Here is a 23498-nt window from a genome sequence, read left to right as displayed (position 1 = left end):
AAGGGGGAATGTTTTCCCACTGTCATTCTAAAAATCAAACCGAACAGGACCGTGCCAAGTGTCTGAACGCTCACCGATGTAATATATGGATCCGTTGTTACATCCCAGGAGAAGGAATGAGCCAGCCGTGTCGTAACTAGTTATCGGGACGACATCTTGAACCTGCAGGAGTGAGACCACTGTTAGACGGCAGGTGTCAATTACAATCTCTATGTTCTGCTCAATGTCCTCACGTGTTTTATCCTTTTAAGAGAAAGGATACCAATACCTGATCTCAGCAGGGCTTAGAAAATGGACTTTCATTACACACACACCCAGGGGAACGCTGAAGAACCACGACAACAGCCCCTTTTAGAGATGTTACATTTTTTTTAATATCCAACCAACAGCACTTTCATGGATGCTTTTTTTTGGGGGGGGGGTGCTGCTTTTTAGGGTCGCACCTGAAGCATATGGAGGTTCCCAAGCTAGGGGTGGAATCGGAGCTGGAGCCGCCGGCCTACGCCACAGCTCACGGCAACCCCCTTAACCCACTGAGCGAGGCCAGGGACTGAACCTGCAGTCTCATGGATGCTAGTCGGATTTGGATTTGTTTCCACTGAGTCATGACGGGAACTCCCGACAGCAGCACTTGGAGAATTTGGCTGGTGTATCTCCTTTTTCTGCACCCATTAGGACTGGAAAAGCCAAGTCTGACCGGGCCCCTTTCTCCCTTCTCTCCTTCATGTAAGAGATGAAACGACCCACCCAGAATTACAGTTAGAAAACAGATCCACCAATTTCCAGACAGTACTCTGGCCCTTGCTAAGTCATCACTACTCCTTTGACAGGCAGTATTCTCTCTCTTCATCTCCCCACCAAAGACTGCTCTATTTCCCAGGAAAAGGCCAGGCCAACAAGTTCTCAAATGCTTGTTTTTTTCAAGTACTAAAATAAAAAAAAATAGTTTTCCAAGTTACAATGAGTAACTGCCTATGTCTGTGCCAACAGAAAAGCAAAGGGTGTGATTTTTACTATAAAACAAAATGAAAAACGTGTTAGGAGTCCTGGAAATAAGTACTATCAAAATGAACTGTCCTCAGGTACAGCCAGGCCAGACAGGCATGTAAAACTTCACAGACGACATTTATGTATTTTTTATGTATTTTTTGCTTTTTAGGGCCACACTCGCGGCATATGGAGTTCCCAGGCTACGGGTCCCATTGGAGCTACAGCTGCTGGCCTACACCACGGCCTACACCACAGCCACAGCCACACCGGATCCAAGCCATGTCTGCAACCTACACCACACCTCTCGGCAACACCGGATCCTTAACCCACCAAGCGAGGCCAGAGATGGAACCCACATCCTTATGGATACTAGTCGGGTTCATTACCGCTGAGCCACGACAGTGACGCCACAGACCACATGAAATGACACCCTCTTTATGTACCAAACACCATGCAGGTGAACAAGGACCGGAGTGGAAAAGGGAGGTGAACGATCACCTTTGCTCTGTAGGAACTCAGAAACGCGTGGGCAAGAAGAAAACAGTATGATGTGACGGGCTTTCCAGTCCTAATGGGTGCACTAAAAGGAGATAAACCAGCCAAATTCTCAAAGTGCTGCTGTCGGGAGTTCCCATCATGGCTCAGGAAGGATGGTGCAGGACACCATCGGAGGAGGAAGAAAGGCTTCTCCTCGCAAGCCCCGTCCAGGGAGGAGGGCGAGGACGGAGGCGAAGCTCAGGAAGGACGTGAAGCTGGAAAACCAAACGGGCCACCAGGGCATTAGGTGGAGGAAGGGCCCAGAGCACCTGAGAGAAGAGCGGGCGGAGCACAGCGTCCGGAGCTTGGGAAGAACCCCCAGGAGCCGTGGGCGCCTGGGGTCCGGCGCGGCTCTGAGCCACACTGCAGGTGTCTCTGCGAAGAAGCCTCCGCCGCCCGCTCCCCACGCGCAGGTCAGTTTCTGTTTCATCAGAGCCCACAGGGCCGAGGGCAGGTCAACACTGAGAACTTCCAGCTGCTCGGAGCCAAGACATCCGAGGGCTTGAGGGGAGGCTGTGTTCCATTCACGCCACTGCCCAAGGTCCTCTCACCAAGGGCATCTTCCTCCGCCCCTGCCCCGCAGAAAGGGCTTCACTCCACCCAGAACATCCGCAGTAAGAGGGTCTGGAGGGGAAAGCCATGGGGTTCCTCTCCCCAGAAGGCATTTTTCAGGGGCAGAGTGGCAGCAGCCGAGGCTCCCGGGCACATCTGCCCTCTTGTCCTCTGGGAGGGTGGGCTCCAGGACGAACGCCTTCCTGCCCCTTTTTCAGCAACTCCAAGCACGTCCTGCTTTTCTCCTCGCGTCCCCCCTCAGCACAAGGAGAAAAGAACACACAGAGGGTGGGTGATACGTTAGGTTACAGGAGTCAGTGCTGCTAAGTTCTCAACTGGAGCCAGGAGCTGGCCGCCTGGCAGCCTCCTCTTCCTGACCAGCAACGTCGAGTGGAGAAGGTGAGAAACCACGCTGATGGGCGCACAGGCTCAGTCAGGGTGGCCACAGCCCTAAGGTGGAAAGGGATGCTCTCTCCTGAGGTAAGGCGCAGGGAATATCGTTAATTTCTACCTAAAATCTTCAATGGCCTGTATTTTGAAAGTAATCAGTCTATCTTCCCCAGCAGTACAAGCCCCCCAATCTCTACCTGGAGAGTCATTATCTTGTTAATGCTTTAACCTTCTTCCCTTACTTCTTTCAAACTTCCTTAGATTCACTGACCTATCTATGCATTTCTCTGCTGGTAAGATGTACTGTTTCCCACTCCCTCCTAAGTATAAACAGACTTCCTATCAAAGGGGATTTCTTTATAAGGGTTGTAAGTGACAAACTCGGCATTATCTGAGGACATCTCTCATTCACGTGCTGATGGTACTTTACTGGATGTAAATCCCTAGGGTGGGAAGAGTCTGCCTTCTGCTGGGGATGAAGAGTCTGTTTTGAGTCTAACCACAGTTACTGTCATCACCCGTCGATACCTTTACGATACTTACCTTCTGTGACGTCACAAATGCGTTTAAGTATGGACTGGATGTGATTTAGCCTTGATGTATTTATTTAATTAACAGTCAGGTCTTTCTTCAATTCTCCAAAATTGTTAGCAACTATCTTTTCTCACCTGCCCTTACTCCTCTGTTCCTTTCTGAAAATGATTTTCCCATTTTCTCTTTTTTCCTATTTTCTACCTCACGCTTTCTGCTCCATGGTGAATGATTTTCTCAGATGTGTCTGTCAACTCACTGTCTTTTTAGTTGTGCTTCTATTTAACCCACGAATGAGTTTGTTTTTCATTTTCAACGACCTTTAAATTTCTACGATTTCATTCTGCTGTCTTTCTGACTGGCCCTATTTCTTCATTGCAGTCTAGTCCTTCCATCTGTTTAGAAATTTATTCTATAGCAGCCATCTAATTACTCAATTATTTTCAGTTTGGGGAGCAAATACCAGCACTGCTTACCCTTGATGACTTCCCCTCAGGTGCTTTCATGGCTGGTTTACAAATTCGGGGAGGTTATAGGTTCACCTTCAACAGACACTATGCTTCTGCAGAGTCCTGTAAAAGTCTGGTTTCATGTCTATGTCTAGAAATGTAAATGGCCCTAGATCAGCCTTGTACCTTAACTCCTCAACCTGGACTTCCCACACCACAAAGGCTGGCCTTTGTGCTGTCAAGTATCTATACTCCTGATTTGACTATTTTGGTCTCAATTTCTCACTGATAGTTCTCATTTCTTGGCCTAAAATTATGGAGCAGAATTTGTCCAGTCTTCTTCTCAGGGACGGAGGCAGATCTTTAAAGCTTCAGATTTTTGCAGGAGACTGGATTTCTACTGACCCATGAAGCCACACCTCCCATTCTAGGTAAAAGCCCAGGTCCCAGAGACTTTCACTTTGATATGTGGTGTGCAAATATGTATAAACAAACAAATAGAATTCAACACTTGATATAGATACAATATACGCTGTTTTAATATTTTTATCCGGTATTTCTAGATGCCAGTATTAGAGAGGGGCTTGTGTCAACTGACCTAGCTATGTTACTGCAAATCCTAAGTACGCAAACACAATATACGCAGGGTAGCGGTCGATACAAAACAGCCCCCCAGAAGTCGGTCTTCTCTCCAATGAATCCTGAGCCTACAATGCCAGTGGCAACTCTATCCTTGTTCCTAGGGATTCAAAAGCCTATAATGAAAACAAGAAACAAAAAAGCAAGCCCCACCACACCACACCTGTGCCATTAGTGCCACGGGTGCATCAGACCACAACAGAGAGGCTAAATCAACTAAGCCTCCAGAATTCTTGTCCCGAAGAGCCCATGACACCACAGAAACTCACTCTGACTCCTTGTCCCCAGAGCCAGTGTTTCTGCCTCCAGCTCGTCCTCCACTGTACATTTAGAGGCGAGGCTGTGACTCAAACAGTGACTTTGGCTGAAGGTCACTCGTCTTTCAGAATGAACACAGACTCGGTTCTCTGATGCTTTAGGAATCGGAACACATACTGACGTTCCAGGATGCACTTCCAAAACTGTCTCTGTTTTGATATGAGAATGAAACATGTATAATCTATGTTGTCAATACACGTCTAAATTTAAGCTCAGTTTGGGAAACAGTGCCTAATGTTACAACTCTACCACAAAACTCAGCCTAGGCTACCTACTTGAAATAAATTCTTTACTACTCATCTTCTTAAATCTAACAAGGAGGAATTTAAAAACAGAGGAAAAAACTGAAACACTTCTTTCAAAAGATAATTGTTTTTTTCTCACCCACATCAGATACAAGACTCTCATAAAATTTTCATCAGCATTTTATTGAAGCTGTCTTAATAAGAAACTGCTACAACCCGAAAAATATCACAATGACTTTTAGGCCTAAAATCTCTTGCTCTCTCACTCTCAGGCTTGTCTGTCTGACTCAAATACTTCCAGTCCATCTTGATCATACACCAGGGTAAAAGACCTACACGGGCTGGCCTCTGTGCGGGCAGAACGGCTGCTAAAGGCTGGAGCAGAGCCTGCTCGTCCAGGGCCACGGCAGTCGCAGGCGTCGGCCTCAGGTCAGAGCTGCCAGCTGAGATGTGGAGTCGGACACTGAGATTCCACTACATTCCAGCTCTGCACTGCACCACAAAAAATGTAATCATCTCTCTGGGTTCTAAGGCTTGTTTGCTGCATGAATGCTCAACTTTCCCCGGATCTCCCTGCAACGTAACAGCAAACCTACTTTGTCAGAGATGGCTTTCAATTCATGCATATACCAAACAAGAAGCAACAAGCTATATATATAAGGGACTAAAAACTTAAGGAGAAGTATCCAGTTTGAGGATGCTAGCAATTTTCAGAATCTCAAAAATATGAAAACTTCTATATGCTGTTGTGACAACATTAGTAAAAAGCCAAAAAAAGTCATGAGGAAGCATGTTCCTTTAGAAACCTAAATGTACCATAGGAGGTTTTTTTTGTTTTTTTTTTTTTTTTGTCTTTTTGCCTTTTCTAGGGCTGCTCCCATGGCATATGCAGGTTCCCAGGCTAGGGGTCTAATCGGAGCTGTAGCCACCAGCCTACACCACAACCACAGCAATGCAAGATCCGAGCCGTGTCTGCAACCTACACCACAGCTCACGGCAACGCCAGATCCTTAACCCACTGAGCAAGGGCAGAGACCGAACCGGCAACCTCATGGTTCCCAGTCGGATTCGTTAACTACTGCGCCACGACAGGAACTCCATCCATAGGAGTTTTAAGGCACAGATAGCACAGCTTCTCTGAGCCACTCAAAGCTCAGGCTGCCATAATTAGCCGAGTAACCCTCCTGAGAGCAGACCTTCCCTAAATCATTACAATCCACATTTCTGTTTATAGAAACATCACTGGCTGAAGAATCCCTCTGGTCAACCTCCCTCCACCTAAGCTTCAGCTCACCCTAGATCAGTCCTCTCCCACATTCCCTGATCCATCGTCTTCACGGTGACAACCTTTATAACAGCGCCTCTTCTGTGCCTCTATGGAAGGTCCACTCTTAGCCCGTATCTTTCTTCTACAAACATGACTTCTATGTCTTTATTTAAAATGAAACTTGGATTTCCCTAGTAGCATATTAGGTTGGGGATCCAGCATTGTCACTGCTGTGGCTTGGGTTTGATCCCTGGCCCAGGAACTTCTGTGGGCAGAGCCCCAAAAAAAAAAACAACTTAATTTTCCCTGATTGCAATCTCTTCTTCCATTTGGAAGTCAATCACTCTCTCACCATTTCCCTGGCATCTCAGGGGCATAAGACCTCAGGAAAGTCCCACAGGCTCAACTCAATCATGACGTCCGGTCACCCTCTCTCTGCCCAGGCTGGAGCTTCCATGTCAACCCATGACCTTCGCTGAGGGCGGGGGGCGCCTGCCTCACACTGCTTTCTGTCCCCTTCTCTACACCATCCTGGCACCTGAATGCCCACACTGGGGACCCTCACAGTTCTCTCAGCCCCATTTCAACCACCTTCATCTTCCCTGTCAGCTCAGCACGTAATTTAAACGGCTACATCCCACTTCCTGCCTTTCTGATGAGCCCCATGCATTCTGAGTCTTCAACTGGCTTTTGGTCCCTCTGGTCCCTCAATATCCCAGCATCGTTCTCCGCTTACCTGGCGCTCCTTCACTTCTGGGATCTTACGATTTCAACCACTTTGCCATTTTCTGTCTTCTCATCCTGTTTTGTGTCAGAGCCATCTCATCACATCTCCAATCCTGAATCAGGCCAGCACTGTTTTCCTGTCTCTCGCTCCCCGTTCCCAGGACTGAGGATTAAGGAGGAAACTCACCTAACTGCATCACTCAGGTCCATTAGAGACACTTACGATCTCGGCCATCCTTGGACAGACTCCCAGCGTCCTTTCCCCCGGTACCTTCTTCCTGACTCCCTGTCACAAAGTCTCTCCCCGCTGCTGGGTCCCCCCCACCCCCAGCTGCGTTCTGCATCCCACAGACTCCCAACGGCTATGGGACTAGCAACCATCTCCATTCTGACCAACAAGCAGGCTCAATCTTCTCTCATCCTAAAGAAAAAATAAAACAAAGCCCTCAACGGTCTTTCCTCCACCTAGCTGGATCTGACACTATCACTTTCTCGGCTTTCCTTCCCCCCCAAACGTCTTGAATGATAACTCTGGATTTGCTATCTCTAATCTTTTCATTCTTTAGTTCCTCCAACTGCCCTCTCCCCGTCAAAACCTAATTAACTTATATTTGCAAATGTCACCTCTCCATTGCACCTTTGGCTCCTGGTTTCCTATCTGGTTCCTGTTGAAGCTAACAATCCCCAGGATTTGAATTTTGGCTTTTCTTTCTCTATAGAACTCCTCTCAACGGAAAATCTCATCCGTTTGGCCTTTCCAATGAGCACAGAAGTGCTATGGTTTCCCAATACTTTTTCTAGCCCTTTCTCCCTTCCTAAATTCCAAAGGGGTTCTCCCAACTACACACTGTGCACCTGTATTTGGACGCCCACAGGAATCGGCAAGTAAACCGATTTCATTACTCCTCACACTCTTTACCAGCACACAGGCCTCTCTCCCTGCTCCCCATCGACGTAAAATACTACCACGGAGTTCCCACTGTAGCGCAGTGGGTTAAGAATCTGAGTGCAGCGGTTTGGGTCGCTTCAGAGGGATGGGTCTGATTCCTGGCCTGTGAACTTCCATACATTGTGGGTGCCGCCGTAAAATTAAAATAAAATACAATATGAAGCTACTCAACTGCCAAAACCAGAAATCCATCTCTCCTTTAAATGTCCACATCTCATCAGATACCAATCCTGTCACTTTAGCGAGACTTGCGAAGGTTTAGTGGCAGCTTGGCTCGTCTTGCTGGGTCAGCTCCCTGTCGCCGGTCCGCTCTGCCATCAGCACCCCAGCAGGCGTTCTCAAACACGGACGCCTCAGTCCCTGCTTAAAGTCTGTCCCCCGCTCCTTCAGAATCAGGAATCAGCCGCGTTCCTCTCCAGGGCTGGAGACCACTTAGCTGGCTGTCTCCTCTGAAAGCTGGGGACTTCCACACCGAACTGAGCTTCCCCACGGGAGAGGAAGGTTGCTTGTGCTACTATCCACAAGGCATGAAACTTCAAACATTTCAAGGAAATAAATACACATCAAACCACAGGTTTTTAAACACGCACTCATTTTCCAAAGTAACTTAAAATTCTTGAAATTAAGTCACATTGGTGTCCAGAGCAAGTTTACCATTAAATATATTCAATAGTCTGTATAGTCAGAACTGCAGCAGGACCACTTCCACACACACACACACACACACACACACACACACACAGGATGCACAATCAGTATGAGCTTCAGGAATGATGTTCCTTCCGTCGTGTGCGTTGGTTGACACTGACCTGCCAGTGCTGAGTGACAGCATTCCACACCCCCACTTTCCCCGTATGACTCGTGGCCACCAACTGGTTCCCAATGAAGAAGAGGGCGTCTACAGGAACACCCAGGCTGAACACTCCTTAAAGGATGATAAAAAACAGAGGTTAACCAGTCACCCTCCGCAGACATCATCAAAACCCAGATTAACAGCATCTTAATGGTACCGATCTCATTGCTACCAATGATGTGCCAGACACGTCAGGAACGCTGGGAACCAGAAACAAGAACCTTGTGGGAGGTCCCGTTGTACCGCATCTGACGAGTATCCATGAGGACTCGGGTTTGATCCCTGGCCTTGCTCAGTGGACTAAGGACCTGGCATTGCCGTGAGCTGTGGTGTAGGCCGGCACCTATAGCTCTGACTCCACCCCCAGCCTGGGAACTTTCACGTGCCACAGGTGTGGCCCTAAAAAGCAAATAAAAAACAGGAGAAAAGAAACTTGTAAGCTCTTAAGGAGCCGGTGAAAGTCTGCCCGAGTAACCCCACACTGAGAGAAGAGCTCGTTACCTGGAGCTGCGGCTCCCAAGCCTAGGAGATCATCGAAACGACTAAGTAGATTTAAAGTGAACAAAATGTAACAGAAAGGATCCTGGGATTCATGTCAGCCCCGCCAAACGAGGAAACCCACTGCATGTCTATAAAACCTAGAGGCCCTCTAGCTTCAGCCTGCTCACGGACCCAGTATCTGAGAGTCACTTATCTGAAGACAGACTTGGCAACCTGAACTATGCAGGGTGTGTACAGAAATTTGGAAATGAGAAAAAGAGAAAATACGAACAAAAACCAAAACAGCAAGAAGTCAAGCTGTACTCCAAACAAACATTTGGAGTTAACTCAGAGCTTATTTTATTTAAACCTCTTGTTTCTCAACACTGCACAACTCAATTTAATTCACTCCAAAGACTCTATACTAGGACCGGGGATTAAAAACCATAAGACAGGATATTACTAGGAACTTAACGCTTTTGAAAGAGAAAAAAAAACGCAAAGAAGCAATTGTAACATAATGCAACTGTAACAGAGAGCTGCCTGGGCTATAACAACGTCCCGGGCAGGAAAAGGGAATAGGAAGAGGGCGTTGAGAATGGTTCTTAGAGAAGAGGCCTCTGAGCTGGGTTTAGAAAGATGGCCAGGAGCTCATCCGGGTGGAGGATGGGGGGTAAAGTCGGGGTAGCTGAGAAACGGGAAGGCGGCGCAGGCGGGGCCCTTAGGAGGACACCCCTACTAGCAGAAAAGCCAAGAGCGTCTCGGCTCCCTTGGTTCGGCGCCCACGGCCAGCACAGCTCTCTCTAGCAGCGTGCTGCACCACCAGCGCTCGGGAGATTCGGGTTCAAATCCTGGCTCTGAGAGTACCCTTCTTTGCCACCTTTTGGGTTTACTTACCTGATAAAAGAGGACCCAAGCTAAATGCCTCAGGCTCACTTTCACCTGAACAATGTTATAATCCAGTTTTGACATTCAAATGATATTTGAATTACTACCATCATCTGAAAATCACCTTATGAGAAGTATCTTTTTACCTAACTACGCTAGAAAATAAGTCTCACTATAAAATATTGTTTTACGTGGATCTTTAGCTGTCTCAGGTATCAGGGTTTTGTTTTTTTTTTTTGTCTTTTTTTGCTATTTCTTTGGGCCGCTCCCGCGGCATATGGAGGTTCCCAGGCTAGGGGCTGAATCGGAGCTATAGCCACCGGCCTACGCCAGAGCCACAGCAACGCGGGATCCGAGCCGTGTCTGCAACCTACACCACAGCTCACGGCAACGCCGGATCGTTAACCCACTGAGCAAGGGCAGGGACCGAACCCGCAACCTCACGGTTCCTAGTCGGATTCATTAACCACCGTGCCACGACGGGAACTCCAGGGTTTTTTTTAAAGCACCTAATATGTGACAACATAAAACGATTTTTTTCAGCATTAGCTGAGAAAAAGGGATTCACAAGGCTTTGAAGAACCCATGAGAAGAAACAAACCATTTAAATGCAACTGAAACAGAAGCCAGAAAGGATAACTGACTTCTTTTGAATGTTACACCAGTGAGGAAATGTTTCTTTCTGTTCAGAACTGCACCACATACAAGACCAGACCAGTGGCAATGAAAAGTACCTTGAAAATTCTTAACCAATCTTAAAAAGCCAGCCATCTAGCAAGAAGAAAAATGATATACACTGGACAAAAATGAACAGTAAACAAATGAACCGGGAAAACTGTTAGGAATATTTGCCATATATACACTCTAACCTTTATATACATATCAGTACATATTTATACACACGAACAGACCATCTCAGCCCAACTTGTCAACGGAAAAAAGTCTCTTGTCAACAGAGCAAAGTAAAACATGACACACACAAGCTAAGCTCTCTGATTAGAACTGGATGAACAAGAAACTGGGCACTTCAAGGCAGAGTCATCATTTCACATGCAAGCTGAGGGATTCTCATGTACTCATACTTTAATTTTGATGTTAGACAATTTTTCAGAACACGTTAGGATAACTACATGCAGCACTCTGAGCTACGGGAAAGGCAGAAATAAAAACAGCTAAGCCAACAAAAACACATCAGCTAACTCAGTACTGAGAGAAGAATGAGATTCTGGGACATCAAGGAAGAATGAATCATCTCAAGAAATTTAAAGCGTCACCCCTGCTTAGACTCAACAGTTGTGACCATGATCCACAAGGAAGACAACAGTATAAATAACCCAAGCTCCTCCTGTCGTAAAGGCCCTCCTGGCAAAGCATGGCTCCCCCAGGGGGCAGCAGCAACCCAGCAGCACCGCCTCACCTCAGTCACGATGAAGGGAGGGCACCCTCGAGGGGCCCTGGCATGGATACACTGGCCCCAACCATCTTCTTTGGATGCTCCTGTCCAGTTCTGAAGACGATTTGTGACACTAAATGATTTCTTTTAAAGGGCGTGAACAAATTACTGGTTACTAGATTGTAACACAGCTACCTACCATGGTAGCCTTGGAAAAAAAAGCAAGGCACAAAATCTCCTTCACTAATTGGTTATGCTACAGGTGGCAATTTGAAAAAACCAATGACAGAGCTCCCATGGTGGCACAGCAGGAGGAATACGACCCGGAACCATGAGGTTGCGGGTTCGATCCCTGGCCTTGCTCAGTGGGTTAAGGATCCAGTATCGCCGTGAGCTGTGGTGTAGGCTGGCAGCTGTAGCTCTGATTAGACCCCTAGCCTGGGAACCTCCATATGCTGAGGGTGTGGCCCTAAAAAGGCAAAAAAAAAAAGAACAAAACAAATGACAACTGATTTCTTTTTTGTATAATTACCAGTATACCATAATTTCAAAAACTTTGAAGTTGTTAGGGAGGAATTTCCCTGCCAGACATGATGGAATGAATGGTATTGGACTATTCCTCACTGTAAGCGACAGTAATAAAAACTGGCCACGATCCACAAGGGAACTGTGTTTAGGCCCTGGACGAGAGGCAGCAGAAGACCTGAAAGGTGGTGAATACCCAAAACAAGCCCCACAGTCAAGCAGGTGGCGTTCTGTGTCAGCCCTGCTGCGAGAGAAAAGGCCACGTTTTTCCAGGGGAGGTAAAACCCAAGTGAAAACCGAGTGACGGTCTCTCTCAACTGAGGAGGCTGAAAGCAGAGTAGCGGCTGGAGGACTTAGGAACACAGTTTAGGAAGACGGGAAAGGCACCAGGGCAGGGGGGAGGGCGCACAGCGCTGGCACGGGGGGTTCCAGGGCCACAGCTCTGGTCAGCTGCACCTGTGCCGGGGAGACTCCCCAAAGAGAGCAGGAGCGAGGCTCCTGGAGGCCTGGGAGCTGCGTGGAGAGAGCAAGGTGTGGGGGGGTGGATTCAACAGTCGCAGCTCAGGCAGAGGGACGAGCCCTCCGGGCATTCGGACTCCAAGACGGCAGCTCTTGGGACACCCCTGAGTAGGAGCCACGCCCTCCAGTAAAAAATAAACCTTAGAGAGGCCACCTGTCCTTAACACAGCAAAAAAACAAGCCTAGCAGGATAACGATCCTTTGATAATGGAACTGCCTGCCGGAACAAAAGTCTCATCTTTTTAAAAGAAGAGGACACTGCTAATCCACACTCCTGACATGATGCATCACACACACGCCCGACACACAATCACAACTTCCTAGGCATGTGAAGATGCAGGGATGTACTCCAAATAAGTGAGATGAGGCAGAGGCTGCAATGAGCCCCCGGGAACTACAACATCTCTAAGGAATGTGTTGGATTTAATTTAAAAGTAGGACATAGCTTTTCCGCGCTGACAGCTCTCTCACAAACACGGCGAATGTTCCTAAAACCCACCAGACTTTCTATAAGAAATGCGCAGGCACCAGCCCAACAAAGTGACACAAGACAAGAAGGGCAAGGATGTGCTGTGTGCCCAGGGCAAGCGGTGCTACACAGGAAGCAGAGTGGCTATGGTGGGCAGACTAGGCCGATTTTCCGGAAAAAGGCTAAAACTACAAAGAAGGCTGGAATGCGCTGACCCCAACTGCAGATCTAAGAGAATGCTGGCGATTAGGAGATGCACGCCTTTTGAGCTGGGAGGAGATACAAAGAGAAAGGGCCAAGCGATCCAGTTCTGTGCTTCATACTTCTATTATGAAGACAATACAATTTTGAGATTGTTTCCTTTTGGTTTCAGTTGCTTTTTTGGAAGGGAAATAAACTATTATCAATAAAATTCTCCTTGGGAAATTTGAAAAAAGTAAATATAATTATAAAAATAGGACATAATGAGTAAACAGACAAGAAATTTCAGCAGAAGGGAATTCCCATTATGGCTCAGTGCAAATGAATCTGACTAATATCTATGAGGACGCAGGTTCTATCCCTGGCCTCACTCAGTGGGTTAAGGATCCCGTGTTGTCCCCTGGTGTAGGTTGCAGATGAGGCTCAGATCCGGAGTTGCTGTGGCTGTGGTAGAGGCCAGCAGCTACAACTCCGATTAGACCCCTAGCCCAAAAACCTCCATATGCCATGGGTGTGACCCTTAAAGAAAGACAAAAGAAATTTCAACAGAGAAATACACTAAAGTAGAATCAAAAAGGCAATCTTAGAACTGAAAAGTCCAACATCTCAAATAAAATAATGGACCAGATGGGCTTACCTGCAGACTGAATACTGCAGCAAAATGGCAGATACTGATCTAAACTTAAGAATGAGGAGAAAAGAAATTGAAAAAAAAAAAAAAAATAGTGCTTCAGTGAGTGGCCTCTAGGCTAATATCAAGTGGCCTAACAGGACACTGAGTCTCAAAAAGTGGAACAGAGAGGGGAGAATGAGGAAGTGCCACAGGGAGAGGAAAGGAGGTGAGGGGTGGGTGGGGGAGAGAAGAGTCTCCCTCAGTTGTCAGCCGCAGTGTGTCCAGACTTTCCCACACATTTCCTGGGGGCACCATGATCCCTAGTGTAACCCACCAGGCTAATCCAGGTACAGACCTACCAAAGCAGTAACAGGAGGACAAACTCATAAAGAGAAGGTGATGATGTTTAAAAAAAAAAAAAAAAAAAAAAATACAAACGGTCACTAGGCTCAAGAAAAGATAACTTCCTAAGTCATTAGGGAAATGCAATGAAAACTAACATTAAAGGAGTTCCCGTCGTGGCCCAGCAGAAACAAATCCAACTAGGAACCATGACATTATAGGTTCGATCCCTGGCCTCACTCAGTGGGTTAAGGATCCGGCGTTGCCATGAACTATGGTTTGGTCGCAGACGCGGCTTGGATCTGGCGTTGCTGTGGCTGTGGCGTAGGCCAGCACCTGTAGCTCCGATAAGATCTCTAGCCTGGGAACCTCCATATGCCACAGGTGCAGTCCTAAAAAGACAAAAGACCCCCCCCAAAAAAAATCTCTGCACATCCAGTAGAACGGCTCAAATTAAGACTGAGGATAAAAAAAGCACTGGTAGGGGTGTTGCTGGCGGAAATGTAAAATGGTAATAACCACTTTGGAAGACAGTGCAATAGTTTCTCGTAACATCAAGCAGACACTTTTCTGTGTCTCAGAAACTCTACTCCTAGTATTTCCTTAAAAAATACATGTCCATAGAATGATTTCTACTGAAGTGTTCACAGTAACTCTACTCATCATCTCTCCAGACTGGAAATAAACCAAATGTCCCTCAACAGACAAATGGATAAATTCTGAAATATTAAGTCAATGGACCACTCAGCAACACAAATGGATGAACCACTGACACACTCAATAACGGGCTGAATCTCAACAAAAGCATTACGATGAAAGAAGTCAGAAGAGACAAAAGAACACACATCATTCCACTCATATGGAATTCTAGACAAAGTGAATCTACGCTGACAGAAAGTCTAAACTGCTTGTGCCAACAACAGGGGTGATGCCAACATCCGCTTTCCTTCAGGGAACCTGGACTCTGGCACCGGCTAAGCAGAGGGTCCTTACGTGACCAGCCTCTCGTAACAACCGTGGGCACCAAATCTCTAGTGAGCTGCCCTGGTGAGTAGCTCCCACGTCTGTCACAATTCATTGCTGGAGGAATTAAGTATGTCCTATGAGATACCATGGAAAGAGAACTTGGGAAAGCTTGTATCTGGGTTCCACTGACCTTCACCCCACGTGTCTTCTGTCAAATTGCTTTGCAGGCTCTCACTATTAAATCGCAGCTCTAAGTACCTCTATGTGCCGAGTCCTCCCAGCCAATCACTGACCCTGGGAGTGGTCCTGGGGACTGAACACAGATACAGATGAACAAGACAAGTTCAAGGGTGGAGCCCTAGGCATGCCAGTCTTTTGAAATTAGGGAAATAAGCAAGAACTACCAAAAGGAACTGAGAAGGAAGAAGGAGTTGGGATAAAAATCAAGATAATAAGGTGTCCTAGAAGCCAAAGGAAGGGTCTTCAAATGTACAGGAGAATCGACTGACTACAGCAAATGCTATCGAATGACAGCTCTAATCAGGTGAAGACCATGAACTGATTCTATGACTCAGCAGATCACGGGTAGCACCACCAAGAACTTTATGGAGTAGCTGAGGGCAAAAGAATTAAAGAACTTCAAAAGAGGACGACATTGAAACATCATCAGATGAACTACTCCTCTTGCTTTAAGAAGAAGAGAGAGGAGTTCCCGTCATGGCGCAGTGGTTAACGAATCCGACTAGGAACCATGAGGTTGCGGGTTCGGTCCCTGCCCTCGCTCAGTGGGTTAATGATCCGGCGTTGTTGCCGTGAGCTGTGGTGTAGGTCGCAGATGCGGCTCGGATCCTGCATTGCTGTGGCTCTGGCGTAGGCTGGCAGCTACAGCTCCGATTAGACCCCTAGCCTGGGAACCTCCATATGCCGCTGGAGCAGCCCAAGAAATGGCAAAAAAAAAAAAAAGAAAAAAAGAAGAGAGAGATGAAGCAAAAACTGGAAGAGAACTTTGGGTAGTTTTTGTTGATTTTAAGGCATAATTAAAGCATGGCTATACGATGCCTGAAATGATTCAACAGAGCGGGCAGCTTTATGATGCAAGAGATGGGAATAATTAGTAGAGCAGTGTCTCTAAAATAGTAGGTAAAAATAAGACAGCTGGAGACAAGGAGCTGGCCTGAGGTAAGAGCAGAGCCAATTTCTTATCAGACACAACTTAGAATAGATTTACAAGGAGATCCCACTGAATAGCATTGAAAACTATGTCTAGATACTCATGTTGCAACAGAAGAAAGAGTGGGGGAAAAACTGTAATTGTAATGTATACATGTAAGGATAACCTGACCCCCTTGCTGTACAGTGGGAAAATAAAAAAAAAATATTAAAAAAAAAAAAAGAGCAGAGCCAATCCAATCAGAATTACAAGTGTGACTACAGATGATGTGAGCAGAGACACACAGCGACAGGCAGATGGGATGGGGGAACTTAGGAAGCCTCCCCTCTCCGTGAAAATGACGGAAGGTGTTAGAAGCTTAAGGAACAAGAAAAAAGGAGCAAAGAGTCGTTCCGGCGTGGCAGAGCCGACAAGGACGCTGCAGCAGCAGTGACGCACAGCGTGTGCGAGCTCACCTGAAGAGAGGTCATGAACTGAGACTGCGGCTTCGTGTGCACAGGCGTTTCTTTCCCAACCACGTGCACTCGTCAGGGGCAAAGGCAGATGTGCCCAGCGACGTGGTTCTCCAGGAGGACAAGGCCAAGGGAGAGAGGCACGAAAACGGAGACGCTACACTACAGCGATTTAAGGCTTGAATCCAAGTCTGACACAGAGGGAAGTAATGCGGGCCGGACCCAGAGGCGCTCAAGCATTTCTGAATTGGGAAATCAGTCAGTCCTTTCCAAGGAACGACGGGGGTAATTCAGAGGGCAGCTGAAGACTCCATCAGGCCTAAGTCCTAATGGCCTAAGACTAGAAATTTGGGCGGAAGCAGTGGAGAGGCAGCGGTGCTGGGAGAGGAGGGAAGGAAAAGAGTCAAGAACACAGACTCTCTCAGGATGGCCTGGGAGGGCCTGCGGTCCCTGAGAAGCCTTCCGGAGCCGTGAAGCCAAGCCTACTTCACGGTAACATCAAAGCACCATTTGCCCATTTTCAAACCCTTGTTATCTCAAGAACGTGCAGATTTCCCAGAGGCTACAAGACTTGTGATGAGGTCACCATTTAGACAAGAGCATCTGTCTAAGTATTCTTCTATTTTCTCGAATGCTCTATGGAGGTACGCTTAGGGGTGTAACTGTGAAAGTTTCCCAAGATTAACTCAGCTTGTCCTAAATACTTCCACTATGTTTCTACTAGCTGTCTTCAGTTATATCTGCTATGATTACTTTAAAATACAAGCTTCCCTTGTACCTAACAAAGACATACAAGAAATAAAGTACAGGCAGCTGCAGCTTGGATTCAGCCCTGGCCTGAAAACTTCCCTATGCCACAGGCACAGCCCTAAAAAGGCTGGGGAGAAAAAAAAAAAAAAAAGAAGATATAAGTACACTTTGCTGTTTTGCAGTATCAGTTTTTAAAATGTTCTGAAAACTTTTAGATCTTTAAGTTTTACCTAAAACTGTTGAAAGTATTTTATTTTAAATATATTTTTCTTACACCTGACTTGCCTGTTCAATCCAGAGCTGCACCATCTAAATCCAACAGTGCTGACAGAGGTATATAGGACCAGGTGGAGTTCTATGGCTCTTGGGATGACTCAAAAAAAACAGGGTAAAGCTGCATATAAAAAATTTAAGCAACAAAAATCAGCATTCCCTCAACTTTATCACTGTTGCTAACCTGCCTTATTGCACCCATGCTACAGAATGTTTCTGAACTGGATTAGAAAGCCAGTTGTGGGCTGAGACCAAATATTCAGAGTTTAAAGAAATATTTTAAATAAAGATGGTGAAGACTTTCCTAAAAAGCACAAATTGTTACAGAATTTCCAACCTGAACCGAAAAAGCCCCTGCACCCTCACCACAGAGGGTGCTCAACGTCTGAGAGACGAGAAGCCCATCCAAGCGATCCCAACTCGGCCCTCCTCAAGGGCACAGTAAGTCCTCCAACTAAAGCGTATCTTGCCTGCAGAGCCGCCCTTCTGTCTTCCAAGTGAATACAGAGGTAGCTGGACCTGATGGTGTGTTTCTATTCCTCCAGTACCAGCAGCGACCTATCCTTACAGGTCTTTTATGGGAGCATCTGGCTACAAATGTACACGGTGTTGAAACACTTCAAGGGCTGCACACATCCGCATCTCATGCTTTACCCCAGAACATCTGTGTTGCCCTCTGCACTAAGGGTGCAGGGCACTGCCGGGGAAAAGCAGCAAGCATCTTAGCATGAATCAAAGCGGTGGCACTAACCTGCATTGGCAGTGATTCAATTTTTCTCTGCCACACATTTTCAAGGAAAGAAAAAAAGGCTAGTTTAACTTAAGAACGTCCTGGATGAAGTGACCTGGGTAAGACTTTGTGGCAAGCTTTGATTCTCAATGTGCATCTGAATGCTCGGTGTGACTAAGTACTGGGACTACGTCAGGGAGACTCTTCCTCATCACTGGAGCTGAGAGGAAACCAGCGGCTCTTCCCACCGGGTACCATGTTGATCTGAACGGACAAATGACAAGCTATGGTAACTCAGATCTGCCTATTTGGTTGACTTTCCTAAAAAGTGAACAAAGCACACCTGTTATTTCAATGATACCAATTCACTGTTTCAAGGGCAAACCAGAATTGTGGAAAACATTTATCCGCCACAGTGAGTGTTACAACTTCCTAACACATTTTAAGTTCAGAGATGTGATCAGTGGTTATAGAAATGTGATTTTTCAAAAAAATCTATTGTATGACGAAAGGTAACAACACCTGGAATGCCCAAACCAATCAAGACTTTCCAAAATACCCAATGTGTGATGTCAGAAAATTATGCAAGGACAAAAAGTCCGTTCAGAGTACAACATCCACTGATGGATTTTAATTTAACAGAGTACGATCTGTATAAACGGAGTTCATCGACTTCAAAATTTGGGGAGAGTAGCAAACACCACCCACAATTATCTGAAAAGACCATATAAAAACATGTTTTTTCCAACCGCACATCTGCATGAAGCCAAATTCTCTTCACACAGTTCAACCAAAATAACAAAGCAGACTGAATATAGAAAGAGGTATCAGAATTCAACAAAACATTAAAGAGATTCACAAAACTGTAAACCACTGCCATTCTTCCCATGAAAATGTTTGGAGATATAGTTATTCTTCATTAAAAATGTTCAAGACACCAAACAATGGCCTTATTATTTTTAAATTAGTAAATATTTATGAAACATTCAGGCCTAATTTCTAACATGGTAAATATCAATAGATAGAAACAAAAACCATACGAACAAGAACTCTTATCAGCCCTGAATGGCTTTTTAAGAAGGTGAAGTGCGATCTACCAGAGATTTAAAGGCTTGGGCATTTCCGGTCTAGGAGCACAAATGACGAGGACAGGAAACCTATCACCTCGTCAGGGCCCGTGGCGGGAAACAGGTGGACAGAGAGCTGCCACCACTTCACAGGGTTCGGGAAAAGCAGCTCTCAGGGCGCAGCCCCCCTTCACCAGATCTTCCCTCTCACACTGATCAGCCCTGTTTTTACCCTGGAAAGAAGAGGGAGCAGCACTAGCTACCTAAGAACCAGGATCGGTGGGCCGTCCCTCTGAAACGTCAGGCTCGTGTGTCTAACAGCACAAAGCATCACAGGCAGAGGGGCCCCTACCAATTTCGCTCCCACTTCCTCCGTCCTGGACACTCCACAAGATGATGCTGCTCTCCGAGGCGACCGCAACCATTTTGTCTTTGTCTCCGTGTGGACCCCCGACCACTTTTGCATTTAAAGCCACTCGCTCAATGGTCCAATCCAAATAAGGGCTTGTAAACACCTGCTGCCATCCTGAAGATTCTTTGATTCTGTTAAGTAAGGAGCGACACACAAGTCAGACTCAGCAGCACTTAAGCAAACAGAACACAAATGAATGCACCAAAATACATTTCATCGCGGCTACTTATCTGCCTCATACGTATTAAATATAAAATTATGTTCATCTATAGCCTCCAAAAAAGCCAGTTTTATTCCTGAGGTACCCTGTATTTACATGCATAGCACAAAGGACATAGAAGCCACTTAAGAGACCAGAGTTCTAGGGAATTCCTGTCACGGCTCAGTGGTTAACGAATCCGGTGAGGAACCATGAGGTTGCAGGTTCGATCCCTGGCCTTGCTCAGTGGGTTAAGGATCCGGCATGGCTGTGAGCTGTGGTGTAGGTCGCAGACACAGCTCAGATCCCGCATGGCTGTGGCTCTGGCGTAGGCTGGCAGCAACAGCTCTGATTAGACCCCTAGCCAGAGAACCTCCATATGCCGCGGGAGCGGCCCAAAAAATGGCAAAAAGACAAAAAAACAAAAAGAGAGACCAAAGTTCTATAACTCTCCAAAGAATAATTTAGCAGTCCTCCAAATTTTAAAAAAACTTTAATAACTTAAACAAATAGTAGTATCTTTTACTTTTCTACACACAAAAAAAGTGGTACTGTCATCATCTATGGGAAGAAATAGTCAACAAAAATCAGAATTTCAGGCCACTTATTATTCCTGTCACTTGTCAGTTACTCACTTGTTACCCACTGAAACTCAACTGTTTTTTGATACTTCAGATGATGGTCTAGTCAGGCACACTCAGAGGCAGTGGTCCCGTAAACAACACATGCTCCAACACCCTGGCACAGCCGAGAACATAAAAGTGGGGCTTTGGAAAACATTCTCTGAAGACTGGACTTTAAAAGCATCTAAAGGAAAAAGGGGAGTTCCCATCATGGCTCAGTGGTTAACGAATCTGACTAGGAACCATGAGGTTGCAGGTTCAGTCCCTGCCCTCCCTCAGTGGGTTGGGTGTAGGCTGTGCTGTAGGTCGCAGATGCAGCTCAGATCCTGTGTTGCTGTGGCTGTGGGGTAGGCTGGCAGCTGTAGCTCCGATTTGACCCCTAGCCTGGGAACCTCCATATGCCACAGGTACGGCCCTAAAAAAAAAAAAAAATAATAATAATAAAAGCACCTAAAGAAAAAAAGTCTCAAGATACTATTCATTCCCCATGAATGGCTAAATAAAAGTATTTTTTAAATACTTAATTTCTGATCAATGTATCTGTGTATCTTACATAATTTATTCTGTCATAACTGAATTTAGGTCTTTCAGACATGTATTCTGTGTGATTATACAGTAAGGCTTCATAAATTTACGACCCACACATCTAAGTACTCATGACAGTAAATAATCAGAACTTTGAACTATGGAGTATCTATTTTAAAAGTTACACCGAACAATTATAAAGATTCTCTATGCTTGACTTAAAGAGAATAAATAAATATGAAGAAAATGAGTGCTCCTTTATATACTACCTGACATATTCACCACACAAAAAAATCAATCTTTAGTATTTATAAGTGACAGTCACCTAATGACCTCAGTCAAATCACTATAACTCATTTCTATTGAAAAATGTATGCTCCAAGAATAAAACTCAAATTCACAAAATGTGCAATTCAACTTTCTTTTAATTTCAAGAACTAAAAACTTAAAAGCAATTCACAGAAAAATGTATCAACTTTTCCTAGGCATTGTACGGTCTGTAATTACCCACTTCAGCCACCAGATGGAATTCATGTGTTAAAGAAATAGAAATAATTATTTAATAAACTCTAAAAACGGACACATTGAGAAATGGAAGATAGATGTTCTGAGAGACTGTCAGACTGGACACAAAGCAGGGGTTGCCAGTACTTCAAGAACAATGCCAATACCCTATGTGGATGCAGATGTGTGTGTGTGTAGACAGAGAGACAGGAGGGCTGTCAGCTCATAACACTGTTCAAGAAAGAGATGCTCTAGCTAGTGAGGTAAATCTTGTGATCCTTAATTAATAAAACTAAATATGATCTGATCTTTTACAAAGATTGTACTTCCTTTTTTCTGTCTTTAGGGCTGCACCTGTGGCCCGTGGAGGTTCCCAGGCTAGAGGTCAAATTGGAGCTACAGCTGCCAGCCTACACCACAGCCAGAGCATCACGGGATCCGAGCCGAGTCTGCGAGCTACACCACAGCTCGCGGCTACGCCAGATCCTTAACCCACTGAGCAGGGCCAGGGATTGAACCTCGTGTCCTCAAGGATACGAAACGGGTTTGTTGCTGCCGACACAATGGGAACTCCCAAGATTTTAAGTCTAAGTCATTCTCCTCTAGAGAAAGAGTATTATAAAATAAAAAGATGCTAAAGAGTAAAAGAAAGAATCGGGGCAGCCTATTTGAAAGTGATCATAACAACTGCATAATTTAATTCAGTAAGATATATGAATTTATTTAAGTTACAGTTAAGTATGAAGAAGCAATGTTTGCTCTCTCATTTTCCACACATGCAGGGAATTTTAAACACGTAAAACAAGACAGAAGGAGCGCTGATGTCTCAGTGCCCCGTATCCTCACTCCTTCTGCGGAGCCAACTCTCGGGAAAGAGCTCAGCCATACAGGAGTGTGCTTGCCTCCCGCATCAAGAGCGCAAGGAGATACAGTGGAGGGAAATACGCCTACGAGATGCTGGAACTTACTATAAGCACACTTTACTGCCAACCGTATAAAACTAAATCAATAGGTCAGCACACAAGAGAGAGTCTAAAATTAGGTCCAGTTTATAAAGGGGGCTTTCAAAGTCAATGAGAAAAGACGATTTATGTAATAATCAGAACATAAGTAGCCACCCACGTGGAAGAACACAGATTCCTAAATCTTACCTGACACACCAAAAGTAAATTCCACGTGTATTAAAGATCTAAAGTGGGAGTTCCCATCGTGGCCTAGTCGTTAACGAACCTGACTAGGATCCATGAGGACACAGGTTCGATCCCTGGCCTCACCCAGTGGGTTAAGGATCCAGCATGGCTGTGGCTGTGGTGTGGGCCAGCAGCCACAGCTCTCAAAGGACCCCAGGTACAGCCCAGAAAAAGACCAAAAAAAAAAAAAAAAAATCTTAAGTGGAATATAAGCTCCAAAAGGCCCACAATCTACACACTCCCCATCAATACATTAACATGTTGTAAACTGAGCAAGAAAAATATAAGAGTAAAGCCTAACAATGTAGACTATTAATGAATACACGTGAAAGATACATAGGGCTTTACTGTAGGGTGCTAATGTTCCACTTTTTAAGGTTTTAGAATTTATAAATGTATAAAAAGTTGTGAGAAAACAACTTAAGAAAAAGACTACGCTCTTAAAATAATGGATTTTCCTTTCTCCTCACATCTTTTTATTGCCATTAGGTTGAATGATATAACCGTACATGAGGAAATCTATGATGTCCTTAACTCTTTCTGTCACTTTGCACAGGTATATTGCTCTGAAATCACTGACTTTCGGTGAAAGCAAAGAGAGCGTCTGATCAAGAGCAAACACAGGAGTTCCCGTCATGGTTCAGTGGTTAACGAACCCAAGCAGTATCCATGAAGACATGGGATCGATCCCTGGCCCCGCTCGGTGGGTTGGGAATCCAGCGCTGCTGTGAGCTGTGGTGCAGATCTCAGACGCAGCTCA

General features: G+C 45.6%; 1 protein-coding gene and 1 pseudogene across 1 annotated transcript in view; one reads left to right on the top strand and one right to left on the bottom strand.

Annotated features, from left to right (window-relative positions):
- The window catches only part of KCTD3 (potassium channel tetramerization domain containing 3), a 60947-nt gene that overhangs the window by 17640 nt on the left and 19809 nt on the right, over positions 1 to 23498 (bottom strand). Inside the window, exons 9-11 of the mRNA XM_005667916.3 lie at positions 19638 to 19828; positions 8403 to 8518; positions 75 to 162 (exon numbers count right to left, since the gene is read on the bottom strand). Coding sequence (XP_005667973.3) covers positions 75 to 162; positions 8403 to 8518; positions 19638 to 19828 — 395 coding nt within the window. The remainder of the gene's footprint in view (positions 1 to 74; positions 163 to 8402; positions 8519 to 19637; positions 19829 to 23498) is intronic.
- On the top strand, positions 9593 to 13339 carry LOC102168043 (annotated as a pseudogene).

The sequence above is a fragment of the Sus scrofa genome, chromosome 10 (assembly GCF_000003025.6).
Source record: "Sus scrofa isolate TJ Tabasco breed Duroc chromosome 10, Sscrofa11.1, whole genome shotgun sequence".
NCBI lineage: Eukaryota > Metazoa > Chordata > Mammalia > Artiodactyla > Suidae > Sus > Sus scrofa.
The sequence above is the reverse complement of the archived record's forward strand: the minus strand, read 5'-3'. Positions and strand labels throughout refer to the sequence as shown.